General features: G+C 41.7%; 1 protein-coding gene and 1 long non-coding RNA gene across 37 annotated transcripts in view; one reads left to right on the forward strand and one right to left on the reverse strand.

Moving 5' to 3' along the window:
- LOC144581001 (uncharacterized) overlaps positions 1–22,682 on the forward strand; it is a 53,076-nt gene that overhangs the window by 15,294 nt on the left and 15,100 nt on the right. The gene's annotated exons all lie outside the window — the stretch shown is intronic.
- The window catches only part of PPP2R2B (protein phosphatase 2 regulatory subunit Bbeta), a 494,567-nt gene continuing 484,112 nt past the window's right edge, over positions 12,228–22,682 (reverse strand). For all 36 annotated transcript variants that reach the window (XM_002744335.5, XM_078362503.1, XM_078362412.1 and 33 more), the window contains 2 exons: positions 15,723–15,814; positions 12,228–12,945 (listed from right to left, as the gene is read on the reverse strand). In XM_002744335.5, coding sequence (XP_002744381.1) covers positions 12,666–12,945; positions 15,723–15,814 — 372 coding nt within the window. In that variant the 3' untranslated portion in view covers positions 12,228–12,665. The remainder of the gene's footprint in view (positions 12,946–15,722; positions 15,815–22,682) is intronic.

Here is a 22,682-nt window from a genome sequence, read left to right on the forward strand (position 1 = left end):
TGTGACATGCATTTGGAGCTGTTTTCCCCGAAAAGCCTAACTCATGTTGTTTGGGTGTTTGGTCCCTCTGTTAGCCCTTTTTGTTTTTGAGATGGAGTCTTGCTGTGTTGCCCAGGCTGGAGTGCAGAGGCGCATGATGTGATCTCGGCTCACTGCAACCTCCAGCTCCCTGGTTCAAGTGATTCTTCTGCCTCAGCCTCCAGAGTAGCTGGGATTACAGGCATGCACCACCACGCCCAGCTAATTTTTGTATTTTTAGTAGAGATGGATTTTAACCATGTTGGCCAGGATGGTCTCGATCTCCTAACCTCATGATCCACCTGCCTTGGCCTCCTGGAGTGCTGGGATTACAGGCGTGAGCCACTGCACCCAGCCTCTGTTACCCTTTTAATTATCTTTTTATGAAGTATAATACACAAACAGAAAATCACAAAAAAGAAAAATAGAACTTAATGAATTATCATAGGGAAAGTCTTTTAAAATGGTAAATTTGTAGTGTACCAGCCACCCTAAAGCTCCTCTGAATCCCTCCACCAGTTCATACTCCCTTTTTCCCTAAAAGACTACCATTGTCATTAATTCTAAAGTAACCACTTTCTTGCTTTTCTTCAGAGTTTTACCACCTAAGTACCAGCCTAAACACCATAGTCTTGTTTTACACATTTGTGAATTTTATGTAATTGTATTTGTAAAGCATATATTATTTTGTCTGGTTTCTTTTTCTCAACCTCATATTTGTAAGACTTGTCAGGTTGCTGTGTAAATTATCACTCATGCCTTTTCATTGATGGTAGTCCATTTTGTGGGAATAACATTGTTTTGTTCTATCGATGGTCATTTGCATTATTTTCTAATTTTAGTATTTGTGAATAGTGTTGCTATGAATTTGTCTCCTAGAGTACGTGTATGTGCATTTGTTGGATATAGACTTAGAAGTGGCTCATAGGGTATAACATAGGGTATTGTATGTGTTGCCATATATTATGATTGATTGATTTGATTGATTTACTGGGTTATAGAGTCTGAATATCTAATATTTCTATATAATGTCAAAGAGTTTTCTGAAGTGTGCTGGATTGTGATCATGCCAGCAGTGTATGAGAGTTCTGGCTGTAACATGTCTTTGCCAACATTTGTTAGTGTCAATCCTCATTTTTTACGTTGATTATTTTGAATATTGTCTTTTGTGAATTGCCTTCAAGTCCCATACTCACTTTTCTACCAGGTTTCTGTTTTTTTAAAAACTATGACTTGTAGAAACTATTTTCAAAGCAGGACCTCTATTCTCTTATCTCCATGATATCTGTTGCTAATTGTCCTTGTACCTGTGATGCCTCCTTTTCTTTCCCTTTGGGTGGTTTCCCTCCCCAGTATTCTGTGGTCCTCTCCTCAACTGACATATTCTCACTCTGCATTTTCCCTTGTCACCCTCTCTGTGAAGGCCACTACACACTGATGACTAACTCTTTATCATATTCAGTGACATCTCAGTGATGGATCTTTTTATCTTTTTTTTTGAGACGGAGTTTCACTCTTGTTACCCAGGCTGGAGTGCAATGGCGCGATCTCAGTTCACCGCAACCTCCGCCTCCCGGGTTCAGGCAATTGTCCTGCCTCAGCCTCCCGAGTAGCTGGGATTACAGGCGTGCACCACCATGCCCAGCTAATTTTTTGTATTTTTAGTAGAGATGGGGTTTCACCATGCTGACCAGGATGGTCTCGATCTGTTGACCTCGTGATCCACCCACCTCGGCCTCCCAAAGTGCTGGGATTACAGGCTTGAGCGACTGGCGGATCTTTTTATCTTGATACCTATTGGGGGATCTCTCTCTACCTCTCTGCTCCACTGGCTTCTCAGATCTTTATGTCCAAAATTAGACTCTGTGTCTGTCTTTTCCTTCCCCTTGAACATGCCACTATTTCTTTATTCTCCATCTCTGTTCATGACTTTGTTTATCATCTTAGCTACCAATTTAGGCATCTTCATCAACTCCTTTCTCTTAGCTCTCATCAAATCACTCTCTAAGTTATATTGATTTTATTTCTTCAGTTTTTTCCTCATCTCTAGTTCAGGTCCTTATCATCTCTCTACTGGACCACTTCAGCAGCTTCCTGAGTAGGCCCCCTGCCTTGAGTCTTATCTACTACAAATGTATCGTTTACACAGTTGCCAAGTGATCTTCAAAAATGTGATCCCAAGGATATCAATTCTCTTCTTATAATCTGGCAGCAGCACTCCACTGCCTGAGTGAAGTCTAAGCTCTCTAAATGGCCCTCTGCTGTCTGGGCGCTGCTACCTCACCAGCACTCGAGACAGTCTTAGCCAAGAGTCTTTCCTTTTAGTAAAATCAAACTGCTTGTACTACTCAGAGAGAGGTAGTGCTTCTTAACTGTTGCTCATGTTTCTTCTCCCCTGATTCACCCCTACATCTTTGAAGTTCTAACTCATTTTCATCTATAGGGGACTGGATGTTCTAACTCAGTGTATCCATAATAACTTATGTATATTTCTGCTATTGCATATACCACATTGTATTTAAGTCATCTGGTTGGGATGGCATTTCCTACTAGATGATATTCCTTAAGGACAGGGATTGTGCCTTGTCTCTGTAGTTTACTCTGTGACATATGATCAGGTATGGAATACTTGTCTGCTTAGGTGATCTGTAGGAAGGCAAAATAATATCATTTAATTTTGTGGGTAAATGACATTTAACATAGTAGATAAATGCAGTGAGCCCATGGGTGGCAATATGGTTGTCAGTGAGATTTGGCATGAGGCATTTCCCCCAGGGCCACTTGCAGATCTGTTTTTGAATAGTACCCCAGGAAAAAATGCTGAATGTTCCTAGGTAGGAATTAAAACTTCTTATCAAGGATGTTGACTCATTGGTTTTAGGCACATGGAAAAATAAAGACAATAATAACAATAACAATGAAATAGAACTGATTTTAGAAGTTCAAAGACCTGATTTCTATCCTGGCCTTGGAGTAATTCTTCACATAACCTTGGGAAGTTGTCACCATCCTTCTGGTCATAAAAGTGCCTGAGTAAGTTGAAATGTCTCCAAAAGCAATAATGTTTAATCACTGCTCACCAACTGGACAGTTATGTAATAATGAGTATGTAAAAAAGGAAGTCATTACAATCTTATGTGGAGTCATCTAAACTTATTATCAACCAAGCAAGTGGAGCCTTAATTTGTAAATGGATCCCCAGTCCTGATGTAAAATACAATAAAAAAAATAAAAAAACTTTACAATCTTTGCTTCCGGGTTGGGTCCTTATGCAGCTGGGAAGCTGCTCCATTTCTACAAGAAGCATAATGAATTCTGAGATGATTTCTTGAGAGGATAGAAGCCTGTTAGTGGGGCATTGAGTGTGTGTGTGTGTGTGTATGTGTGTGTGTGTGTGTGTGTGTGAGAGAGAGAGAGAGAGAGAGAGAGAGAGCGAGCGCAAGAGACAGACGTCATGTTAAGAAGAATTTATTGAATGCTAGAGAATGTGGAAAAGCTATAATTATTGTTCTTGCTGAAGCCTCCCCAAAGTCTCTAGGACACAGTGAGACTCATTTGAGACTGATCGAGTTAGTGAATTATCCCTGTGCTGGTTAAAGCTTCGTTGGCCTTTCTTTGAGTCATAGTCGATTCCGGAAATGGTTCTTCATTTCGTACTTGAAAAAAATCAGCTTTTTGAGCTGAACTTTCTTGTTTCAAGATGGACACTTTCTGTTTCTATATTTGTCTGATCTTCAATGAATGTATTCATTCTTAAATTTCAGCTGATTCTTTCATCAAGAAACATCACAAGTTACCTCTATAAGTCTGGTATTGCATTGCTATAAAGAAATACCCAAGACTGGGTAATTTATAAAGAAAAGAGGTTTAATTGGCTCACAGTTCCACAGCCTGTACAGGAAGCATGGTGCTGGCATCTGCTCAGCTTCTGGGGAGGCCTCAGGATACTTACAATCATGGCAGAAGGCAAAGGGGGAGCCAACACATGGCAGGAACAGGAGCAAGAGAGACAGAGGGGAGGTTCTGCATATTTTTAAACAAATGGACCTCATGAGAACGTGCTCGCTATCACAAGAACAGCACCAAGAGGATGATGCCAAACCATGCATGAAAAATCCAGCCCCATGATGAAATCACCTCCCACCTGGCCCACCTCCAACACTGGGGATTACAATTTGACCTGAGATTAGGATGGGGACACAGATCCAAACTGTGTCAATGGGTAATTAACCTTTCTGCCTTTTCAAAAATAATATGGAAAATAAGAACTATGTTCTTCTTGTCAGGGAGGAAATGAAGGTTAAAAAATGAACTCCACCATTAAACAAATGGACTATTGACCACCTTCTGCCTTTTTCCTATTAGAGTCCAGCATAGACTGAAAGGCCATTCCACAGTGTATTTCAGATCAGTTCTGTGTTGTGGCTAGTATGTAATATGACTGGCTTTCCTTTACTGAGAAATAGATTGTCTTTAATATGTGACTATAATTATTTGCTGTTCTCTTTATATATTCAGGCTGAGTCTTCATAAGCCACCTGCATTTGGAGTTGAAAACCAATGGCCTAGATGAAATATGACTTTCAATTATGCCACAGTCAGAGAAGCTGAAATAAGAAAGCCACTCTGGGGGAAGTCAAGTTTATCTTATTGGAGTGAATTGGGCATGTAGAATAAAATCCAACTTTCACTCAGCAGACAGCCCCACTGACCCTATTGTTCATCCCCCTTCAATTTATTGTTGTGTTTCTCAGCTGCCCACAGAGCTTTCCCCGTGATATTGTGGACAACTAGGCAAATGAAAATGCCAATCGTCTCCCATCCCTGTCTTGCTGTATTAGGCGTGTGCTCAGCTCTGAAAGATTTCTTTGGGGAACTGTCTTACCTTCCCCTAAGAACATACAGGGGAAGGTTTGTCTCACCTCTTGTTTCCAAGTGGGAGGGTTGAGAATAATAGCTCTTGTCACTTCCCTTTGCCTTGTTATGGGGAATATTTAGTGCTGCAGCCTCGGTGTGGGGGAAATATCTTGGATGTGATAATGTTGCTCCCTGCATCAGTGAACATGGTATTGATTGTAAGCTGTCAACCTTTCTGCATGCTTTGCAGGGTCCCAGAAGGCTAACTACTGCAGGGAGGGTAATGCATCAGGCAGGGACACATGTGCTCTATTAACTAACACTGCAATCTAAGCTTGATCGCTTGCTCTTAACACATCTTGGCTCACTGGCTCTCAATTTTTCCTTTTTAATTTCCTGATTCCTCATAGCAGTCCTATGATGCTGTTTGGATCTCTATATACCGGGTTCTCCTTCATTCAAACTCCCATTGGCATGCTGCTCATCTTGTAAGCTTCCTGTGGGCAAGTACTGTGCCTGACTTCCTTACGTATTTATCTGTTCATTCATTCATCAAGAGTTTCGAGCACCTACTATGAGCCAGACAATGTTCTGTGCTCTGGGGATACAGGAGTGGCCTAAACAATTATGCAGTCCTCATGGAACTAAGGGTGGTTGAGAAAGCATCTCTGAGGAGGTGACATTTGAACTGAGTTTATCAGTATATCCCCTGTGGCTGGACTATAAGTATTTGCTAAGTTATGGAAACCATAGCTCCTCAATTGAATGCATCATAGCCTGGCTGTTGGAGAAGCTTCTGATGTGTGAACCTCACTAAGTCCATGCATTATTATTTTTCAGAGCAAGCATTAGTAAAATCACACAACTATCTACCTTATCATGTCTACCTTATTATGTCTCCTTATTTCTCTTGGTCTGCCTTCCTGCTTTTTACTATTGAGTCACACTGGAGTGTCATGAATTCCACACACAGACACACACACACACACACACACACACCATATGCTGTTTTGCCTCCACTGTTCTATCCTGATGTCTGGAATATGCTTTTCCTTTCTCTTCCCCTAGATGACTCACGCACTTTATTGTTCAGATTTCACCTTGGGAATCACCTCCTCTGGGACCTCTGGTCTGGGTGAGGTGGTACTCTTTTGTGTCCTCCTGGCACCCAGACACATTCATCACAGTGCATATGTTTTACAGGATTAGCAGAACTGTAGCAAGAAATGTACACTGAGTGTATATTCGTGGGCCAGGCACCCTTCTAAGAGCTTTGTGTATATTAAATCATTCAATCTTCACAGCAATTTTATGAGATGTCATTTTTATCCTCATCCATTCAATATAGAAAATTGAGGCACAGAGAGGTTGTCATTTTTCTAGGTTGCTCAGCTTTTAAGTGATGGAGCTCAGATTTTATCGCAGGCAGGCAGGCCTGGGCTCTTGACATTCCACTGCTACCATTGCAAGTGAGTTTGTCTGCACCTCCCACTATCTGTGAGCTGTGTGAAGATGGAGCTGTCACTTCTGCTTCCACAGACCACGCTGGCACAGGCTTGGTAGGCAGTACATGAACAATCATTAACTATTTACTAAATGAATGAATGAATGAAATTCACCCAACTGAGCAACCATTTAGAGTTCCAAAATGTTGCTTTTCCTTTTACCAGTGAGGCAGCACCCCCTGCCTTCTAATCTAGCTTCTTGGGGTCTTCATGATTCTATGACTCCCACAAAAATGTTATTACTCTGGCTGGAAGAGAGTGTATCCCTAGCCAACCAGAGCAAGAATCCCAGGACTCATGGCCCATTCCTACAATTTTCAGGTTTCTGCCAAAGATGAGTTCTGAAGAAGTGTACTCTCCACTCTCTCAAACCAAATGCAGCAGCCAAGATGATTGGAGTGGCAACTGAGAGGGCTTGAGATGAGCAAGCAAGGGAGGGCTTCAGTGGGTGCTGTTCATCCAGGAAACGCAGGTTGACTTTTCGGGGAAGGGGTAGCAGGTGCAGGAAGGCTGGGAGTGAACTGGGATCTGTCTTGGCAGTGGCTAAGCCCCTGCTTCTGGCCTGACGGTGATCATTGCTTTGATTGCAGCTGAGGCAGGGATCAGCAGAGATGGCAGATCATGGTGGTTCTGCCAGCAGCAGTTTAACCAATGGGGTATGGAATATCTAAATTGGGGGACAGTTAATCAGTCATAATAAGGTCGGGGTCAGGAGTTGGAGACCTGTGAGCCACTTGACTTCACTCTCTGCTTTGATGACAGACCAAATTTTTATTCTTGGTCAGCTGTCAGGAAATATTTAGTCACAGAGAAATGGCGTGTTCGTGAGTATTCACGCTAGGGAAAATAATCAAGCCAAGGTATCTCTGCATTACTAATCACTGTGATGGAAGAAGTACAGGATCTGGAACAGGAGAGAGCTAATAAAACTTCTGATGATGTCGTTTAACCCTTTTGAGTCTGTTTCTCCCTATAAAAATGAGACATCTACCTACCAGGTGATTACAGTGATTTAAAACAGTGCCTCTCCCAATGCCTGTCATTACAATAATTGCCCAGGAAATACTGGTTTCCTTTTAGTCTTTCCACCTATTTTATATTTAAGAAAAGTGCTTAAAAATAAGGTTTAATAAATATTCGTTATTGGATGAACAAAAGGAAAAAGGGGCAGGCTAGTTCTAGTATGTCGAAAATGTGTTTCTAATGGAAGGAGAGAAACATTGGCTTTCTGTTCCCATGCCATATGGATTTTGCTTCATTTTCTGGTATATGTTGATCTACCTATTGGAAATGTTGTATCATGCTTTGTTGAGCAAACTGAGTTAAAATTCTGCTTAGATGACACTTATTCTGAGAGCCTTTTCTCATAGGTCATTGATTAACCGTTTCTGCCTCTGTATGATTTCTGCCCTTTGTACATACCTCATTGTAAATATGTTTACAATATGCACTTTCTCCTATGTGAGTGTCATCTCTTGGAGGCAGGGACCAGTGGCCTAAACATCTCAGTTTCTCCAGCCCCTTGCCAGAGCCTGGCTTCCTGACACATCCCAGGCAACCAATGAATCTTTCATTCATTGAGCTTATGCGTCATTACTGGGATTTGTTTTCTAATCAGTAACTTCCATCTACATGCACACACACACACACACACACACACAAGCACACACATACATATACCTAATTACGATGGGGAAAGTGGATAAGAACTTTGACTAAAACTGCCTGGCTTTGCCACTTGTGAAGTGTGTAAATTCATTTGTCATTTGTCTTTGTTTCTGAATCTATAAAATGAGAACGGTAGTATCTGCATCTGGAGTTTTAGGGGTAAATAAGTCAATACATGTGAAATTTGTAGAACAAAGCCTGGCTCATAATAAGTGCTCAATAAATGTTGGCAACTATTGTATATTAAAGCCATATTTTAACAGCTCTGGCTTTAGAGTCTGATACCTTGAGTTGGAGTCCTGGTTCTGTCTCCCTCTGGCTTTTGTCCTTGGCTAGGTTGACAACTTGAGTCTATTTTCTCATTTGCAAAATGGAAATACTAATGCCATCATGGGGTTTGGGGGAGAGGATAATGGGATGAGGCATGGAAAGTAATAGTTATTACCCATCAGTGTTGTTGCTATTATTATTTTATGGTGCTTTAAATTTACCAAGTAGATAAGTAAATGGATTTCTTGTCCTCTTAATAATTCTCTGAGCTAGGATAGATGTTTTTCTGGCCATTTTACAGGTGATGCTGCTGACATAGGGACTGAGCAGGTAGCCTAAATTCCTTGGTTACAAGGAGCAGGTTTCCTTGGTTAACAGGACCCACGTTTCCTATCTCTAGTCCCATCCTCTTTCCACTGACAGGATGGCTGCTCCTACGGAAAGCAGTCCTTGAGAGCTGACTTAGAAGTACAGGGGAGGAGGTGAATGAAGGCATGATGGACACACAGTGAATCAGGTTGCTGTGTGAATGTTTCCCAGTGGTGTGTCTAGATTTTCCCCATCCAAAGACTAACCAGGCCCGACCCTGTTTCACTTCAAAGATCAGATGAGATGAGGTGCATTCAGGGTGATATGTCTAAAGACTGTGTTAGGGGATTTGTTTTGGAAGGCCAGTGGCATTATTGAAAACACACTAGCCTCATCCACACATTCATCATGGAAGAGGGAAAATTAGTAAGGGTTCCACCATTCAGGCTGTGGACTATAGTGTCATCCCTAAATCCTCATTATGAGGCTTACCAGGGCTTTCTTGAGCCCTGCAGGCAGCTAGCAAAAGGACTGAAAAAGAAATGAGGTCTAGGCTGGTGGGGCAGTGAAGCTTTAGGCAGTTGCTCTGTAGGCTTGAAGGAAGAGAAATCGTGGCTTCCCAAGTCCCTAGATATTGGGCATTTGAGGGTGTAACTTTTCTTATAATGGACCCTAGAATGTTCAGAGGAAGTTTAATGAAGATAGCAGACTTATTTTATTGGGCCACTGAGCTAGCAGAAGTTTAGCTTCATCTCTGTTCTGCGTTACAATTGTTCCATGTTGTCTAATACATGCTGATTTGGTTGAATTAATTGCAAGATCAATTAGAGGTTTAAAGGTGCTTTTTTTTTTTCAATAGAAGAGTAAAGGCAGGAACCACACTTTAAGGAGTTAAGAAGCAACTTGATTCCCACTGCGCATCTGCCTATGCATATCCCACTACTTGATGCTGGCTAGTGTCTTCCTTTTTTTGTTTTTTTTTTCTAACTAATCTTCCTCCTCCTGACAGAAAAGCATGAGTGTCTACAAAAGTTTAGCTTTTTGCATGACTTGTTTTTAATGTCAGGAACTGAATGTTGCAACAGGCTTTATTAAAAGCCAAAGATGGCGTGGCTTCCATTTTCCTTCATGCAACTGATACGCTCCAGTTGTAATCTGATGGCTCTTACCAAGCAGCAGGCCTTGCAGTGTAAAGTAGTACAGGACCCTTAGAATCGAACCAATTGTTGCAAGGTAGCAAATCAGCCTTCAAGTAGTTTTTAGTGTCAGCTGGAAAACAGACTGACTGCTGTGTGCCACTATCTAAGAAATATTGCTAGTACTGGGGCTGAAAGATCACACATAGAAAATACCTAGTTCAGCGCCTGGGAAAGAACAGGTAATTTGTGAAACATGGTGGTGGTTTTTCCCTGAGGCCTAATCTTTAGGGCTTTCCCCTCCTGTCCCTGTCCAGGAGTTGTGGCTGTTTGCTCTAATGCATGCTTTGCAGGGGATGGAGGAGAGGATGGCTGTTCTCTGCTTTCTTCTCTGGCAAACTCATCCTACTCTGGATCTCAGTTTGCACACCTAGTGTAGGGGCTTTTATTTGGAGTTCACAGATGAACTGCAAAGGGGCCTATAAACTCCTTAAACCATGACCAAAATTATCTGTGCGTGTGTTCTGGGTAACTCTGCTGACTCTAATATGCGAAGAACCATCAAGACTCTTTGATGCCCCCAAAAGTGTAAACGTTCTGTCATATCAGTTACCCAGGGTCCCAAAGTTTGATACACATGCTCCTGGTGGTTCACAAAATGATTTCAAGTGGTATTTGGGTGCATGTTTGTTATATTGATAATTATGTGATTAATGTTAGGGAAAAAACCTAGTATATCAAGAGTTGAAATTTCATACATATTATTTCTTTGGAGGAGGCTAATTCTTGCTTTTAAGAAAAGGTGACTTAAAAAAATATTACACGGGTAATAGTATAAATGTGGGTTGATTCTTAAGTTTGGGATACAATGATTGGTCCCAACCCCCCGCCTACTACAGATGGAGGAACTGAGTCCAGAGAAGTGGAGAGAAGGCCATAAAGGAAGTTGGTGGTAAACGTGGGCCAATAACCCAGTGGCCTCCTGCAATATCATAATTCTCTATGAGTGGCAGAAGTTTCTGACTCTTTCATGTCTCCTCCAAGAACACTCCTAGTCAGGCCAGGAATCTTGCCCAGGGAGTTTCCACCTTAGCCATTTTATTTGAGATGCCTAAGCAGAGGCTTTCCTTGCAGGAAAAATGAGAAACACTGAGAAAGTCTCGTTTTTGTTCTCATGCTCCCTCAGTTCTGAGATGTACTTTTTCACATTTTAATGTTCCTGAAATTGTGCTGCATCTTACAAAACTGTTTTTACCTAAGGTGACAGTTATTTCCTTGCCAAAAAGCTATTAGTAAATGGATAGTAGCTTAGAATTGAGACGATATGATTCTATCACTATTTTCTTTCTCCTCCAAAGCAAATTACACTGGAAAGTCAGGACTTCTAACAAATCTATGAACTGAAAGAATTTCTCTTTCAATGAAAAACTCTCATCTCAAACCATTCACCCTGCACTAAATGGAAATTAGGAGAAACGAGTCATCAAGACAGATACAGAGATATTAACCCAGACCCAGATTTCTGGACTTCACCCATCTACCCTCCCTAAGTTTGTAAATCCTTTGCATGTATTTAGTGCCTTTCCCAGAGGTGTGCCACACCGAACCTTCTGGAAATGGCTTTCTAGAAATTATAAATCTCGATCCTCAACTGGGGAAAAGGATGAACCATCTTCCACTGCTTCAAGTGGACTTCATTCACTCTGACGTCACAGCTGCTGGATTTCCCCACAGTTCGTTTCTGTAGGAGAGAGCATTCTGGTCTGTTTTCCCAGATGGCGAGCTTGGGGTGAGGTAGAAGTGCCTGACTGGACTTTACAAATCAGCATTTTTATTGGCCAATTTTGTTCTAGGTACAATGGAGGTTGATGGATTGTTACTTTTGGTTACCAAAACCAGGAGGAGGGGAGGGAGCTGCTTAGGAGAAACACCCAAAAAGAACAGACCAGCCTTTCTCAGGGACTCAGGGGTGGTGCCACTGCTTCATTTAGAACACCAGATAATAAGCAACCAGGACTCGGCCTTTAGAAGTCAATGGAATAAATAAGCTGGAAAAGGTTGAGGAGAAAAAAGCCAAGGAACATGTAGGTAGAGGATTATATGGAGCCATTTAAGAGCACAAAAAGCAAGAGTAACAAGGCAGCAGATGGAATTTGGCCCCGCCTGGCCCTGCCAAGCTCACTCTGGGAAGCACTGTGTCGAAAGTGCTCTCTTTCTGTCCTCTGAAGCATTCAAGTTTCCTAGCCAAATTCTCAGGCTGTTTCTATGGAGCTTACAAAAAAAGAGCATAGCAGGGTTGATGTGCCCTTTCCTTGTCATTCTGCATCCTCTTCTCAGCTTCATGCAGTAAATCTCTGGCTTAAATGAAATTGTTTAAAGGAAAATGGAAAACGGAAAAAAAATGGTGGAGTGGCAGGAGATACTGACTAGTTCTGTTTTTTCCACAAAACAAGAAGAATTTGGCTAAGAGTAAACGGTGTTTATTTTTTGTTGATTTTTTTCAATCGAATGTAATTGCTTAATTAAAAAAAAACTTATCTCTTTTCTCCTTAAATACTACAGACAACCTCATTTTATCGCAGCAGACACCTAGAAACAAAACACTGGACCCACCAGAGAAAATGGGGCAATAAAAGCATCAGAAGTTCAAGTCAACTATGGAAGAATTACTGTTAGCTGGCAGCTTTCAATTCTAAACAGAAGTGTCCCAAACCTATTGGATTTGACAAAAGTTTCTTAGAACCGGGGAGCTGGGAAAGTTGGACTCCTTTGAATTCTATTCCAATCATTTCCTGCATAGGGAAATTAAAGTCAATGCGTCAAATGAAGACCCAAAGAAACATTTAAAAACTTGTTTGACTAGTATTCAGTATGTGAGATTATTAAGTTATTACTTGTCCACCTAGTTAACCTTGTCCTGGAATATATATAGGTTATTTGTAGCCGCCACTGCTATAATATTTTCTGAAGGATGCCAAGCTGTATGCAAGATCTTTTTGCTAAAGTCCAGGCTGTCGACACTGATCTCGTCTTTTCTCCGCTTGCCCCCAACGCACACTTTTCGGGGTTTGAGGATAGCCCGGGGCTTGCTGTTTTCCCTTGAAGCCTCAAGGGTCACATCACGCTTGGTGTTTCTGTCGAACATCCTGAAGAAGTTGTTGTAGGAGCCCGTCATGATGACACTGCAAGGTAGAGAGGAGAGGGAGTGACCGAGTGTTATGGAGAAAGGCAATGACCTATCTTCATTGTGTCTTTCTGGAGCAAATGATACCCTGCTATAGCCAGCTGATGACACCATAGACTTTACTAAAAACAAAAACCAGAAAAATTAGAACAGGCTCTGTAGTGTGATTGTTGGCCTTTTTTTTTTTTTTTTTTAAATCACTGAACGCAGTAAGCTTTTTGGCTAGGCTTGAAAAGGAGGGACGCTGAGAACTCTCCTTGTAATTTACTTTTGTTTCATAGATTCCTTTGGGTTCTTTGGCTCGGTAAAGGTATCCAGTGGTTTTGATGATCCCAGTCCTACCTACCTCCCATCAGGAATGTGACACTACAATGAGGTTTGTTGAAGTAGACACACTTTTGAAAACAATAAGCAGTTGTATGTGTTTAAGGCTTGGCCACCATTAGGGGGTTCCTGGGCCATCTGACCTCTAAGGGTTTATGGCATCAGTGCAGTGGCGGGAGACATGCTGGTGGCACCATGCATGAACCCAGAGTGTGTCCTCTCCCCTGCTGAGAACTAGTGCAGAATTTGGCCTTTTTACAAAACTTATCTATAAAATAGATGTCATCATGGTCTTACCTGGGAAGCAAGTAAGCAAATTCAAATTTTAAAAGCATTTGGGATGAGGAAATAAAAAACTTTATAGTAGATGGACAAATGGTTTCCACATTTTTACAAGCGTTATCCCCTCATAGGTGTAGCTGCAACCAATCAGGAGGGAAGTGAACACCCGATGTCTTCCAGAAGCTACGTACTGAATAATGGTGACATTTCAGACACAGTGACAAGCTGAGGTGTGGGGAGAGAGATTCCTTGGGCGAGGATGTCTGCAAATGCCATCACACAGTGCTTCCCTAGGAGGGGTTGGCTCTCACTCACTTCTGGGTGGAGCTCTGACTGGCTCCTTAAGATGGGAGAGCACGAACTCTGTTTCTCAAATGATTTGGGATGTGTAGAGAGGTGAAGGAAAAAGCTGACAAGATTGGGCCACAACAAGGGGATGTGTTTTTGGGCATGTCCTCAGCTGTACCAGGTAAATTATGCAAAGGTTAGATTTTGTTACTCTGGCTCAACAAACTGATGTTGTGAACTGTGTCTGTGTACTCAGGTGGACTGTTATCACCTTGTCAGGCAGGGTGCTGAGGGCTTTGCCTCCATGATCTCATTTCAATGTCTATTATCCCATAAAAGGGTTTTACAGAGAAGTAAGTACTTTGCTTAGTGTCACATTGCTAGTAGGTGGTAAAGTCCACCTTCAAACCCACATATGCTTGACTCTGGGGCATAAGTATTCAGCCAGTTGGCTTCACTGCTTCCCATGCTTTGCCATTTGCTTCCCCACCATGACCCGACTTACTTTTAAACAAGGAAAAGATAGTCTTTTTTTTTTTTTTTTTTAAATAATACCAACCTTATCTGAAAGAGAAATAAAATCTCCCAGTTGTGATGTTATAGAAAGAAGGTTGATGTTAGGATTCAAACTCAAAACTTCTTACTACTTTTATCTCTTCTACTTACTACTTTATGTGGTTAGGAAGATTACTTTATCTTGCTAAGCCTCAATTTCCTTAACTGTAACATGAGAAAATGATGAAAACAATCTCGTTAGACTGTAGCTGGGATTAAATAAAGTGATATGTATGAAGGTGTTTGGCATATAGTAGGTGCCTAATAAGTGTAGTTTTGAATAAAGGCTAAGATAGAGGAAAAATTTGAGCAATAGCAACAGATATGCACATAATAATATATGAATAAATAAATATCTATATAAATAAATAAAGAATAAAATGATAGGGCTGGCTTCTTTTCCCCATGGGGTATTTTGTTCATATGTCACAGTTACCTTGCTCTCTGTCCTATACCAACTGGTCAGTGTGACTTGGGTCCTTTGCCATGTGGGGACCCTTTCCAAGCCTGCTAAGGAGGGTTTTAATTTTGGATCAGTGGCAAAGAAAGCCAAGAAACAGAGCAAGAGAGAGAGAGAGCAAGAGAGAGAGAGAGAGACAGACAGACAGACAGACAGACAGACAGACAGTTCATATTCACTGAAAGCTCAAATGTCTGAATGTCTTGCCACAATAGAATTTCTAGGCTTTGAAACACTATTATTGGTGCCACCTTCATCAGGGAATGAAATCAGCCCCTGGTTGCTTGCATTTAGTTCTCACGAAAGTCAGAGAATCATTTGTATTTGTCAAACTAAAAATGAACTATTGGAAGGTATTATGAAGTACTGTTCAAATCAAAGGCCTTAAAATAGTAATAAATTACTTTGAGGGAATGTGATAAATGAGGTTGACTAGATTTCAGTTAATGAACCACCAGGGCCATTGGCCAGGTCTCCACTAGCAGCTTCAAGGGATACTTTTTGATCTGGAAAGCCCACTTGGCAGTAATCTGAACTATTCAGGCTGGAATTTGCTGGTGGATAAGTGATCTTCATTTAGGCATGTTGACCTAGCACTGGAAGTGTCTTGTGTGAAAAAGATAGGACTTTCTTGTTAACATTAAGGTGTTATCTGTGCCACTTCAGAAGCAGGATTCAAGGGTCTTACTATGTCCTTCCTTTCTTTCCAGGCATGACTTCAAGGGTCATGAGGGGCCCACATAATGCATTTCAGCCAGGCTTTGGGGCCTAATTTTGACCTCCCTTTGGATATTCTCAGGATAAATTGCCCAACACCGCCCCAAGGCAACTTTTGGAAGGTTTCTCAGCCACAGAGCCTTTCTTACCTGTCTGACCCATTCCACACACACTCAAATTTATCAAAAATGCAGTCATTTTCATAGAGGGAACACAACTTGCTGCGGAGGTAGTCATGAACCTGGAGAGGAAACATATCGAGAAGGTCAGTTATTCTTTTAAACAGTAATTATTTCTGCAAATACCTCCTCTTCTGATGTGAGCTGTTAAATCTTTCATTGAACATGTGCCTTGAATCAGATGGTCCTGGATGTGAACCTAAGCTTGGCCCTTTCTAGCTGTGGGACATTAGGATGGAGTGCTGAGCTTCTCATGTGGCTGATATGGATTAATCAAGCTTGCTTGTGTAGATAGTGGTATCCAGTTGGACCCAATAAGTGGTAGATTCTCATTTTCTAAGCTGATTTGCTCACGGGCATTAGAGGTCACCATTCATCCATTCTTTTCAACAAATTCCTCAATACCTCCTATGCCTTTCAGATATAGCAGTTAGCCAAATATTCTTGTGGTGCTTTCATCCCAGTGTCATGGGAGAGACTATATAACCAAGTAAACAAATAAGATGTTTAAATGGTGATAAAATCATAGAACAAAAATGTATGGAAAAAGAGGCTGGGAGATCTTGGGGGGGGTATATTATTTTATGCAGGGTTAGTAGTCAAGGCTTCACTAGATGAGGTAGCATTGGTGATGAATGAGCCACAGTGATGTCTTGATTTGGGGTGAGGGGGAGGCTTTCCAAGCACAGGAAAGAGCAAACACAAAGGCCTAGAGGCAGGAGTCCTGGAGAGAGTGTAGTAGAAGAGTGGTGAGCAAGCAGCTAGGGGAGCAAATGATCAGTTTACATAGGCCCTTTATCCTGAGGAAGAAGAGACCTCACAGAAAGGATTACTGAATCTGCTGTGTTGTAACGAATCCTAAGGGTGCAAAGACAAAGGTAGGGAGACCAGTTATAACCTGAATGATAGATGTTGGCTTGGATCCGGGCATGGGCAGTGATGGGGGCTGGTCAGAATCTCCTTTGTTTAGAGAAAGAGCAGATAGGACTTGGGTCAACTCTGAGGTGTGGAGAGAAAAACAGGAGTCAAAGATAAATCCCTGATCTTTCTCCTGAGAACGTGGAAGGAAGGGGGTGCTATGTTCACTTCTGGATACAATGCTTTAGAGATGTCTCTACACATGGAGCTGTCAAGTAGACTCTGAGGTAAAAGGTGCTGTCCTGGAGTATGTGGCAATTCTTTCCTGATTTCTCTTTTCCAATGAAAGCAGCAGCATGGTTATCAACTGAGAATGATCAGGAGAGAGGAATGGTTGGGAAACTGTCAGCTTTCTGGAAGGCACCATGGGACACCTGACGTTGGACATGAATGTCAAATAAGGCTGATCAAGCATAGTTGAATATTTTTCTCCAGTTACATTCAGCAACTCAGATGTAGGTGCCAAATAGACAAATAAGCTTCAGAGAGTAGTAGCCTGGGTTCAGTGTTTCGAAGGTAATCCTTCCTGAACCCACTAACACAGAGTGGCAATAATAACAGGCATACCCAATACGCTGGCTTGTGATTACTGGCCAGGTGCTTTATCTGTCAAAACCTCATTTCATCTCTAAAGCCATCTTATGATGTAGGTGCTTTCATTCTCTTTACTTTAATGGAGCATGAAGTACAGAGATATGATATCATTGTGAAGATCATACAGAAAAGAAAATGACAGAAGGGGAAGGAACTGAGCCCTGGTATCAGGCTCTGTAGCACACAGTCTGAGCTGCACTAGCAACCTGGCTCCAGCTTGCTCTGGTGGGTCCTAGCCCTTGACAGGAGCTGTGATAATGAACTCCAGTGAGGCTGAGAGACCAGATGGAACTGAGTAAAAGCAGAGGGAGGCTACCAAGGGTATTTGTATTTAACTTTAAGTTAAGAGTGATGATTCAATTTCCTTTTCCTGCAGCTGTGGCTCCTTCTCTTCCTTTGATCTCAACAGTTTTGTTGGATTCTGAGTTTGAGACCTAGTTGTGTGCTTACGTCTAGGGCAAAGGAATGAGGTCAGGCTCATCCTATGTTCTATTAGATGTTTTGGGTATTTGAAAAGCTCTGAGTTATTTGGACAGTGGAAGTTATTTCTCACTCTGCAAATTCATTTCCCCCCACCTTTACTCTCTCACTTCCAGACAGTTCCAGGCCTTGTCAGGGTAACAGCTTCAGTGCTTTGGTGACAAGGGAATTCCCCTACAGCAGTGCTGTTGACATTGTCAGATGCATTTGGGGACTGTAAGGTTGTATTCTGCTCTTACAGAGGCATCTTTGCTATAAACTAACTCCCTGACCTTCCCTAGGGGGCACAGCAGTGAAGGTTTATAAACCGGACAGTGGGGAGCTTTTTAAGGTCTAGTTCCATATGTCTTCTTTGTGATGAACCTTTCCTCATCTGCCATCATTCACCTTTGGGATTTTGTCTTATAGAAACACTGCAGGTGACTATCAAGCATCAACACATGTGCACTTTGGAAGTGTGTGCCTATTAGCAGGAATGACATTGCTGAGAACTCTGTAAATAATTCTTGAAAGATAGAAGTTGGGACGGACTCAAGGGAAAACCTAGTCTGAAGAGTTATTTCTCCTCATCTGCATGTAAGGTCTGGGTAGCTCCTGCCTGCCTCCAATTGACAGCATTTAAAGAAAAAGAACATCTATGATGAAGGTATGCTCTATTATCTTTTGTTGCATAGAAAAAAGTCTTCTTAGGCAAATTAGAGGGACCTTTCTCTACCAGAGGAGCAAATAAGGTAAGATGCATACATGAGCAACATCTAGAGCGTGGAGCAAGAGAGAACTTAAAACTCATCCTATTTGATGTTCTTTTTTCATCTTCCTAATATGACTTTTCTATGATACTATTAGCTTGTGCATGGGCTTTTTGACACCAGACTGAGTCGTTCTCATATTTACTTGTAGGATTCCAGTGTCCTGTAGTTAGTGGACTGCTATGAGGCCAACCAAGAGCCAACTCTATTGGTCTGTTCTTACAGTTCGTGTTGACTAATTTTTTTCTCCAAAGGGCCGGATAGTAAATATTTTAAGCTCTGTGGGACATATAGTCTCTACGACAACTACTCAACTCTGCCATTGCAGCACAGAAGCAGCCATGCAAGATAAGTAAGTGATTGTATATGGCTGTGACAATAAAACTTACCTACAAAGACAAATAGGGGGCTGGTTTGGAACACAAGCTGCAGTCTGCCAACCTCTGTTCTATAGGAAAACTTGAAAATAGCTAATCATACTTAAGTCTGCAGCCTTTTATTCATGTAAACATGATTGAGATCTGTGAATGCATGTATGAAAACATGAAATAGTAGCATTGCCTGTATTAACTGATCACTAAATTCTTCCCCACTGGACCTCACAACCTATCATGGTGTTCTGGAGGCTCACTGAATCAGAGAGTATTGACCATCTTTAAACTACTTCATGTGAAAGCTAGCTAACTGTATTATAAAATTAGTTTGTCCTAAATCTGCTCTTCCTAATCAAGGCTCCCCAGTAGCCACACCCAGGTCCTAGTTCCCACTGTCCTTTCTTTTGCGTTAAGGATTTGAACACTATACAGTTTGTGTTATGGAGCTGGAAGAGGACACTGGCGGTGACTCTAGTCCTGGGCTAAAGATGAAGGGCTGTAAATGAAATCTTGGGGCAAGTGATGTGGAGCCATGCCCTGAAGTTGAGGTAGGATTTAGGAGACAGTAACACTCTAAATAACAGGGAGTGTACTGGACCATAGGGGAAACAAAGCTATCTCCACTACATATATAGCTGTGAATTCTGGCTCCCAAACCTTTCTCCAGCACCTGCTACAGAGAGTCGTCAAAGTCTCCAGTATCCTCAACCTCATCTCTGAACCTTCTTCTTCCACTGACTGGACTTTGGATCTCCTCTGCAAACACTCAAGTGGTAGCTAGAGTTTTGCTGTCACTCCACCTGCCAATGTTGGGTAGGTGGGCTCCTTGCTGCTCTGGACAACTATTCCTATTTAAAATCCTCAACTCCTTTGAAATCATGCCATCAAACTAAACTTCCTGCTCCCTGTCTTTCAGCCATCAAAAGTTCTGAGTCCCTAATGCTCATTCCTTGAAGCAAGTTCGCACCTCTGTCTCTTCCGTCTCTATTCCTGCCACTATTTTTATTCAAGCACTCTAGTCTCCCAGTTACTTGATCTCATCATATTCAATGGATTTTGTCCTTTGCTTTCTTGGTCATATGATGAACCTGGTCATTGCTATCTATCTCTGTACCTGTGGAATGAGTCTCACTCTGCTGCTGTTGTTACCTCCTGTCTTTTTAGTTCATTCCTTCTAGGATACTGATTCTACCAATTCTTTAAATTCATTATTTCCCCTTTCCCCCAGCTTCGATCCAGCAGTGCATCATTACAGTCACTCCCTTAGCATATATATTCAACAAGGTTGCCTTTCTTGCTTTCTCTTTCCATTGTACTCATTTGGGAAAACTCCATCACTGATGAAATCTAACTTTCTACCCTTTCTTTACCTGTACCAAGCTGGCGAATGTGGTTGGGAAGAAACGTAATCATACAAATTAATCTCCCTTTAAATATATTATATACATTTGGAGTGGATCCCTGAGCAAACCTACCACTCTACAACATTTCTCTTTCTTAGATGAAAACTTTACCCCTTTTCTTCCTTCCCATTCAGCTAATGACCTTACTATTTATTTTGCTAAATGACACACCTACATGCTCCCATCACAAAATTCACAAACCTGCTTCATCTATATATGAACACTGCTCTCCTTCCTTTGACAGATGAATTATCCGTGCATCTTACCATCTATGGCCAATTCTGCAATGGACTCCATCCCCTCTGGCTTCCCTCAAGGGCTTTGCTCTTTCAGTGGTCTCTCTCTAATGGTCTCTCTCTCTAGTGGCTTATTCCTATCAGCAGAAAACATACTGTAATAACTTCCTTCAGCAAGAATCCCATTTCAGCTACCCTTCCATTTCTCTGTTCTTTGTCAGAGTAAACTTGTTGAAACAGTTGTCTGTCCTCATTATGTTCCCGTTTCTTGAACTCACTTCTTCCGCTTCTTGAACTCACCCCAATCAGGCATTTATTCACACCATTCTACAACTATTCCTCTGTCATTCAGGCTATGGATAACCTCCACTTACTAAATCCAAGTCTTAGTCTTCTGTACTTGATTCACCAAAGCATTTGGCAGTCAGTGACTTCTTTTTCCTTAAGACATTTTCTCCACTTGGCTTCCTAGTCACTCCTCTCATCTCACTGGCTAGTTTCCCCAAATCTGTCTTGCCAAGTCCTCTTCCTATTCTCAACTAGGTCATATTTTATAACCTCTTCTTTAATTATACTAATTGCCTAGAAGATCTCATCCAGTCCTGTGGCTTTAAATACCCTCTATCTACTTGTGAGTGTCAGATTTATATCTTGAAGCTAAATATATCCAGACTCACATTCAGCTGTCTACTTGCTGTGTCTGTTTGGATGTTTAATTGGCTTAACAGAGCCAAAACCAAACTCTCGATTTTCTCATCTAAATAAACTGGCAACTCTACTTTTCTAATTGCTCAGGACAAAAATTTTGGAGTAATCCTTGGATTACCTTTTACTTTGGAAATATATCAAATCTGGCTACCTTCATTCCAACGTCCCTCCCACACACATGTCCTCCCCAGCACAACCAGAATGTTCATTTAAAAATGTCAGTGATGGCCGGGCGTGGTGGCTCAAGCCTGTAATCCCAGCACTTTGGGAGGCCGAGGCAGGTGGATCACAAGGTCAAGAGATCAAGACCATCCTGGTCAACATGGTGAAACCCCGTCTCTACTAAAAAAAATGCAAAAAGTAGCTGGGCATGGTGGCGCGTGCCTGGAATCCCAGCTACTTGGGAGGCTGAGTCAGGAGAATTGCCTGAACCCAGGAGGCGGAGGTTGCGGTGAGCTGAGATCGCGCCATTGCACTCCAGCCTGGGTAACAAGAGCCAAACTCCGTCTCAATAAAAAAAAAAAAAAGTAAGTGATGAAAATGATCTGGAATTAGATAGTGGTGGTTTGTGAGTAAACTAAGATCATTGAATTGTGCACTTTGAAAGGCTGATTATTGTGATATGTAAATTATATCTCAAGGAAAAAATGTAAATCAAATCCTTCTGTCTAGAATTCCCCCACTTATTTTTATCTAACCCCAAATTGCTTAAAATAGGGTTAGTTTATCCCCACCAATTGATCTTTGCTTTCATTTTTCTCTTCTTTCATTATATTCTTGCCTGAATTTTGCTTCTTTAAATCTTCTCTACTTCAAAGTCTGGTCTTCCTCTTTCAACAAAACCATCCTAAACAATTCCTTCTCCTTGGTTCCCTTGCATTTACACCATCTACCCAACACTTAAGTCCAAAACTTCCACACAGTCCTCTTGATTCCTCTCCCTGCACATATTTACTCAGTACCAAGCAAACCTCACTGACTCTTCATCCTACCCATCCTTCCATCTGGACACTACCATTACCAGACCAAATTGCCATCATCTCCTCTTATCTAAATTGTCCGTTTGGCAAACTGCAAAGTGAAACACACAGTAAAAACGAAAACTCACAATGTCATTTCCTGGTGTAAAACTTTAATGGCTCTCTATTGTACCCAGTCCACAATGGCAAATAGCCTACTCTGCATTTCCAAGGCCTAGTGATCAGCCCCTTGCCTCTATGTCCAGGCTCATCTTTCTGCCTTTGTGATTCATATTCAAGGTGTAAGCATCCTGAATACACCTCGTTTCTCTTGACTCCAGGCCTCTGAACACACTACTTTAAGAGCATGCATTTCCTGTTTCAGGGCAGTTAAGACTCAGCGTAACAGTCACTTTTTTGGGAAAACCTTCCTCACCTGGCTGGACCATCTCTTGCAGAGATGCACACTCAATTCCTTGTTCATCATCTGACTTTTCTACCAGATGGTA

This window comes from Callithrix jacchus, chromosome 2, assembly GCF_049354715.1.
Source record: "Callithrix jacchus isolate 240 chromosome 2, calJac240_pri, whole genome shotgun sequence".
Classification (NCBI taxonomy): Eukaryota; Metazoa; Chordata; class Mammalia; order Primates; family Cebidae; genus Callithrix; species Callithrix jacchus.